Below are 7,244 nucleotides of genomic sequence, written 5' to 3' on the forward strand. Positions count from 1 at the left end.
CCAACAGCAGATCCTTACTGATTTAATTTTGACTGTGCTCAAAGATGTGTCTGAATTCTTAGTAAGAGAAATTGTAACTGGTGTATATCACCACGAGTTAGAATTTAAATCTCCTATTCATCATCAACATTGTTGTTCACAATCCTCTTTGCCCCTTTGTGTTGCCCAAAATTTGTTGGAAGCATTCTCTGTTGCAGTCAGCAGCTTTACCTGATTTGCAGCTCTTACCACCTAATGTTTTTCTTTTGAGCTCTCCTTTGTTGTTGTTGCGTAAAAAAAATTGTTGCTATTACGAAACAGTTTTTTGCACTTGAGATATTGCTCAATTTTCACTTTGGGATTTACTTCATTAGGCGTATCACATGTTACTGAGAAGCATGTGTTTTCACAATGATATGCAAGCTTCTTCATACCTGAGTAATTTTAAATGGTAGTTGTGGGGTTTTTGTAAAGAAAAATGTGTAACTGTGCATCCAAATTCATGTTAATTTAAGTTTGTTGCGCAACATACTTACTGTAGGGCTGTTTCTTCATGAGTCTACGCGGTTAACCATCACTTGTGTAAGCTAGTAAACAGTTCTTGTTTCAGTGTAAAGTACGTGCATATAGACTTGCGTAATGGTGATGTAGGTTAGGGGCTTATTTTATACTTCTGTATTTCTTGTTTTTTCCCATTTAATAAGTCATTAAGTTTTGTGATTCTTGACTTAATTTCCCCCCTCCCTAGTGATATGTAATATATATGAACTATTTATATGTTTTGTTTTCCTTAATATTAATGGATATAATTTTATAGGTTAATGGCAACCTACATGTACATTGGGAAAAGGGAAAAAAATAATTGAGGTATCTTTATTTTTTTACTCCCCCCTGAAAATGTTAGACTTGCTGATGGTTGGTGACAGTGAGGAAGTATGGAATATTAATTTGTGCTAATTCTTGTTTGCGCAGGCTTTTTGGTGTGCATGTTTTTTTGTGGGTGCGTTGTTTGGTTTTGTGGGGTTTTTTTTTCTTATTAAACAGTTTCAATTTTGCTTTGTAGAGCCAAGTAAGTTTTCACAAACACTGAATGGAATTCCTTCTTCAAACACAGTCAGCAGTGGAATGGACCCCTTCCATGCTTGTAGTATTCTTCAACAGCTTAAAACTATGTATGATGAAGGACAACTGACAGATATCGTAGTGGAAGTGGATCACGGGAAAACATTCTCCTGTCATAGGAATGTTCTTGCTGCAATCAGTCCTTATTTCAGGTGCAGTATTCCATTGCTCTAGTGGTGATTAAAAGCAGAATTATAACTTAATTTCATTAAATGGAAAAAAAAGTCATACCTATACTAATATTCCATGTAACTATCAATAGTATAGTGTACCTAGTAAGTAAAGATTTTTGTTCTCTTGACATCAATGAATTATCAGTGTCTGTTTATCAAAGGGGAGTTTCACTGGAGAAAGTGTTACATGATTTTAAAAAAACAAACCAACCAAACAAAAATGCCTCCAGTATAGAGGTTATCTTGGATACAGTAACAGCATATTCAAACTACTTGTTTCCTTTTAAGGTTATGTCTTCTAGCATGCTAAAATATGCATAAGAAATAACATGTTGAAAGTTGAGTGCAAAGACTTGGATATGTCAAGAGCTCTGCTTGTAAACTGAGTGAATTTTAATATGGGGTTAGTCAGGTAATTAAGCAAGGAATTCCAGCTTGCCACTTTTGTTTCAGTATGTCTAGAACTGATCTTAAATTTAAGTACCCAAACAGAACAGTGTTACATCAGCGATGAATTTATTTGTGCTGTTTTAAGGGTAAATACATTTGGATTAGCTGTACAATATAATTTCATTTTGTAGTAGTTAGAAGGTAATTACAAATAAACTGCTAAATATTTTTCTTTTGTAGATCTATGTTCACTAGCGGCCTTACAGAGAGTACCCAGAAAGAAGTTCGTATAGTTGGTGTTGAAGCAGAGTCAATGCATTTAGTATTGAACTATGCATATACCTCCAGAGTAATGCTGACAGAGGCCAACGTTCAAGCTTTGTTCACTGCAGCTAGTATCTTCCAGATCCCTTCCATCCAAGACCAGTGTGCTAAATACATGATCAGTCATTTGGACCCACAGAACTCCATTGGGGTGTTTATCTTTGCTGATCACTATGGTCATCAGGAACTCAAAGACAGATCACAAGACTACATTCGTAAAAAGTTTCTGAGTGTCACCAAAGAGCAAGAATTTCTTCACTTGAGAAAAGACCAACTGATAAGTATACTCGACAGTGATGATTTAAATGTAGACAAAGAAGAACATGTTTATGACAGCATTATAAGGTGGTTTGAGCATGAACAAAATAAGAGAGAAGTGCACCTTCCAGAAATATTTGCCAAATGCATCCGTATGCCTCTGTTGGAAGAGACATTCTTAGAGAAAATCCCTCCCATGTTTGCACAGGCTATGGCCAAAAGCTGTGTACAAAAGGGACAACATAGTGCCAATGGCTATACACAACGGCTTGGAATGACCGCTTCTGAAATGATCATATGCTTTGATGCTGCCCACAAACACTCAGGAAAGAAGCAAACAGTGCCTTGTTTAGATTCGGTCACAGGGAGAGTGTTTAAACTATGCAAGCCACCAAATGACTTGAGGGAGGTTGGAATTCTTGTATCTCCTGATAATGATATTTATATTGCGGGTGGTTACAGACCAAGCAGCAGCGAGGTCTCCATTGACCACAGAGCAGAGAGTGATTTTTGGATGTATGATCACTCTGGCAATAGGTGGATTCCGAAAGCTCCTTTGTTGCGAGCCAGAATAGGCTGCAAATTGGTTCATTGCTGTGGTAAACTGTATGCAATAGGTGGTCGTGTTTATGAAGGAGATGGGCGAAACTCACTCAAGTCTGTGGAGTGTTATGACAGCCGAGAGAACTGTTGGACAGCTGTCTGTCCAATGCCGGTAGCAATGGAGTTTCATAGTGCTGTGGAATATAAGGATAACATCTATGTTTTACAGGGTAAGGTGGTTTGACTGACTATATGATGTTTTATTGGAAGTGGGGTTTGTTCAATCCGACTGTGCTCTCTTAAGCACCTTAGAAAACCCAAGTTTCTGGGACGTTTAAAGAATGCCCTGGGAAAAAGGGGTGGGAGGAAAGCTGGGGAGAGCAGTGGATGAGGAAGAATGAGGTGGCTGCTTGAGTTCTCATGTCCTGGGAATGTGTCACTGAGCTGTAGCATTGAGTTATTGCACAAATGTCAGTTCTGGTGGTGTTCTAAGTCAACAGTATTAAATTTTACTGTGAAAATTCTTTATTAAATCTTTGGGTGAAATGCACTAATGTTGAAGAAAATATACTGTCGTATGAAAAAGCACTTTGCATTTTGTTTAGCTAAATCTGTGAATTCCTGGTGTCTGTATTCTTGGTGACTTGTCAAAGTCAATTAACAACTATAGGCCTTCATTTCCTGCCCTACCCTGCTTTTTGAAGTCATCCTGGTAACTAAGAAAGATGGTTTATCTCTTTCTAGTTCTGTTTCTTTGGTCAGTAATTATAGCGCTGCCTTTACATCCTTTCTTCCGGTAAATGATCAAACTTATTGGTGTATTGGATACTGATTCTTAAATGAATTAAAAGGATCATTATGGGAATGGATCAAATAATTTATTCTTCCCTTTATTTTTGGAGATCTTATATAAAATATATATTTGTACATATGCATGAGACTTATAGCAGTCTACACTTAAAAGTGCTGAGACTGGTCTGAGGCTGTAGTAAGAGTCCGAAGAAGTGGAAGAGAAGAAGGGGGAGTGTCTTGATTATGTTTTGCCAAGAGCCACCTCTGTGTCAACACCTACGCAGTTGGGGTCTTAGATCCATACCAGCTCCCTCTTTGGGTCACTCTCCATACAAAGCTGGACCACAGGAACGAAACAAGATAGAGAATACTGTAAGGTCATTGTTATTTACCGGAAGAATTCAACCTGATTTCTTGACTTTGTATTGATGCCACTCGCTAAGGCTGGTGGGCTTCCACGTGTTTTGCAGAGAGTCATTGTCTTCTTCCATTGTTTCTGTATCAGGTTTGACTCTTGTTGGTTGTGGCTTTAAATAATTCTGTTACACTAGCAAGTTGTCACAGTCTGTCTCTTCTACTGGGTCAGACTTCTGCTTTAGATGGTTGAAAAAGGAATGCTGAAGAATACTTAACTTGGTAGAGTATTTGCTCATCCTTCAAATGTTTCTTAAAACTGCTAAAAACTGGATGTTATTGTAATGTGTAGAATAAGAGTGCATCTTGTTTACAAATTTTAGCTGCAATAATTCTGTGCTTCAGTGGTTTAAGTGACAACTCAATGCTTGTGTAAGTAAGCAAGCTACTTCACTGTGCTAACCAGCAAATTATAAAGATTCGTGTTATGGAAAATAGGCAACTTTTCTATTCGAGTGTGGTAGATAAAACCTTCATTGAGTTGCACTGAAGTACAAAAACATTAACTTTCAATAATTTTTGTAGAGAAAGCTCTTAAGTTTGAGGTAGTCAGTAAGTATTGAATGTAAAAATGCCAACATAACGCAAGCATCAGTCATAGGAGATTACACTGTGTAACAAAAGTGAATAATCAAAAAATGTATTATCTGTACAACCTAAGCTATGTTCCACCCATTTTACTGTATTATTTCTGTATTCTTTGTTATATGTGAGGTGCTTGGTTACACAGCAGCTTGGTTAAAATTCTTAGAATAGCCATGTGAAATGATACATGATTTGAATTGTGCTAAAATTTGGCAAATATTAGGCCTTTCTTCCCCCAGGCTTTACAAAAGACAAGGTGGGCTTTATCCATGTTCTTTTTATCAAGTTTACAGAACATGAGCTTTCAGCCATTTGAACTTCCATTATCTACAGTCTGTAGATGCCACTCTGTGCAGGCAATAGAAGAGGTGTTTTATAATCTAATTGCAAAAGTGATGATGAATCGATAACTTCATGCAAGTATTCCATTGGCATCCTTTTAAGCAGCTCAACCTAAATGTGTAACCCAGACACTTCAAATACAAGCAGCTTCAAAATCTGTGTGTAGTACAGGACAATTATTTGCTCAGCTTTAACAGCTTTCAAGCACTGAATTCTGAGACTCCACAGGCTGTAGGTGACACGTGAAGATTTTGAAGAACGAAAAAAATAAGATGTTTGAAGACTGGAATCTAGAAAGGTTTTGTCCCAAATTATTAAGCATGGCTTAGAAATAATAAAGGATAGCTAGGAAATATGTAAAATGTATTTCTGGTATGCTTCAAATTCCCTCTTCAATAGCTGGAATAGAACCTTAAAGTAGTTTTTACTCATGCTGTTAATATTTTTGTAATACACTTGCAAGAAAGCAGATGATGGTGATAGGTTGTTTTTTTTTTTTTTTTAATGCGATCAAAGCTTTTAGAAATTGATAGACTGTTTTTGTCTGTGGAAGAACATACCTGAAAGCTTAGTAGCTGCAGAATTGCTGTTCTGGAAATGAAGCATAAGTTATGTTTTATTTTTCCTCTCTCTTTTCAGGAGAATTTTTTCTCTGCTATGATCCTCAGAAGGATTACTGGGGATTTTTGACCCCAATGACTGTGCCTAGAATCCAAGGCTTGGCAACTGTATACAATGACTCCATCTACTACATAGCTGGAACCTGTGGAAACCATCAACGTATGTTTACCGTAGAGGCCTATGACATTGAACAGAATAAGTGGACTAGAAAAAAAGACTTTCCATGTGATCAGTCCATTAATCCATATATAAAACTCGTACTCCTCAAAAACAAACTCCATCTGTTTGTCAGAGCTACTCAAGTCACTGTTGAAGAACATGTTTTCAGAACCAGCAGGAAGAATTCACTCTACCAGTATGATGAGGTTACTGACCAATGGCAAAAAGTATATGAGACTCCAGATAGGCTCTGGGATTTAGGCCGGCATTTTGAATGTGTTGTTGCTAAATTGTATCCGCAGTGTCTTCAGAAAGTTATTTAAATTCTTTTTTCAGTACAGGCCTTAGTGATTTCAGTGGTAATCTGATACTAGAGAAAACATGTCTTAAAAGAAAACAAAGAAATTCTGTCAGTATTTATTGTAAGCTGAAACAGACAGTTTTTTGTACATGGGGATGGGTGCTCTTTAAAGGTTGCAGTCTGGGGAGGGAATAACTGGTTCAGTTTCATATTTACTGATATTTTCCTGAGAAATGAGAAGGAGGTTACAAAGTGCAATTATCAGCATTTTTTTTCTGGTAAACACTTAATCATGTCATACTAGCGGGGTGTTTTTGTGGTAAGAGCAAATTAAGTGGAAGAGCCAGGATAACTATGCACTACAGTGAAACAAAATCTAGCATTAATAGCTAAGGATGTCCGAGATGTTTTGAAGTGACTTTTCTTTTTTTCTCTTTTTTTTTTAAATACGGGTAAAATTTGAGGCAATATCACTAAGGTTTTTTTCTTTTAATTTTAGATTGAAAGTACATAGAGGAATGGTAGATCCTGATTCATGATGATTTTTTTTTTTTGTACTGTTTTTGAAGTCTACTAAGATGCTTGTGATGTTGTTTGTGCACTACAATTTGGGAGAAAAACTCAAGTCAGAATTGGAACATGGAGTACCTTTGCCCTGGATGGAGGCCTGTTCAGATTATTGTACCCCTCCTGTCGCTGGATTTTTGTTAAAATTGAGCTTAATGATGGGGTGGGGGGAAAATCTCAACACCTGTTTTTTTTGCCACATATATTTAGTTCTGTAAAAACATTTTTTTAACACTGCTTAAAACCTTTTTTTCATCCCATAAAGGGCTTTAACCCAAAAGTTGATGGTGCTAGTACATTTTTAATACTTGTTTGTCTAAAATAGGCTAGCCTTATGCTACTGTTTAAGACAGCCTGTTACTTTTTGTGGAGTGTGTGTCTCTCTTCAGGCCCTGTCCTGTCATCATATTGTCTTTTTTAACATAACATTTTTACTGCAGTGGTATTCTTGCACAGAATGGTGACAGGATATGGCCTTAATAATATTGATTTCTTTCTTTTTGTGTAGAGTGTTCATTCTGTCTCCACTAAAGTACAGTGCTATGTGCAGAGTTGGCATGTGCTCCAGTATTTTGGAAAAGTGTGGTTTAACTTTACAAATTGTTTTTCTTTTCTCCCCGCAATCAAGCCCTCAAAGACCTTCTATTTCATTCTGATCTATAATGTGAAAATTT

The 7,244-nt window shown here is 36.8% G+C and overlaps 1 protein-coding gene across 1 annotated transcript; it reads left to right on the forward strand.

The window, feature by feature from the left end:
• Nucleotides 1-1,047: 1,047 nt before the first annotated feature.
• Nucleotides 1,048-6,212, forward strand: KBTBD8 (kelch repeat and BTB (POZ) domain containing 8). Its single transcript, XM_010081378.1, has 3 exons — nt 1,048-1,253; nt 1,905-3,019; nt 5,562-6,212. Exons 1-3 carry the CDS (start codon nt 1,105-1,107, stop codon nt 6,023-6,025), a joined length of 1,728 nt encoding a protein of 575 aa, XP_010079680.1. The 5' UTR covers nt 1,048-1,104; the 3' UTR covers nt 6,026-6,212.
• Nucleotides 6,213-7,244: the final 1,032 nt, after the last annotated feature.

Source organism: Pterocles gutturalis, unplaced genomic scaffold (assembly GCF_000699245.1).
Source record: "Pterocles gutturalis isolate BGI_N339 unplaced genomic scaffold, ASM69924v1 scaffold22569, whole genome shotgun sequence".
NCBI classification, from domain to species: Eukaryota; Metazoa; Chordata; class Aves; order Pterocliformes; family Pteroclidae; genus Pterocles; species Pterocles gutturalis.

What these genes read in the sequence shown, in the direction of transcription:
- KBTBD8 (XM_010081378.1), top strand. Translation starts at nt 1,105, where the DNA reads ATGGACCCCTTCCATGCTTGTAGTATTCTTCAACAGCTTAAAACTATG. An exon ending in GCAATCAGTCCTTATTTCAG is followed by an intron (nt 1,254 to 1,904) that starts GTGCAGTATTCC and finishes TTTCTTTTGTAG; the next exon opens with ATCTATGTTCACTAGCGGCC. An exon ending in TAACATCTATGTTTTACAGG is followed by an intron (nt 3,020 to 5,561) that starts GTAAGGTGGTTT and finishes CTCTCTTTTCAG; the next exon opens with GAGAATTTTTTCTCTGCTAT.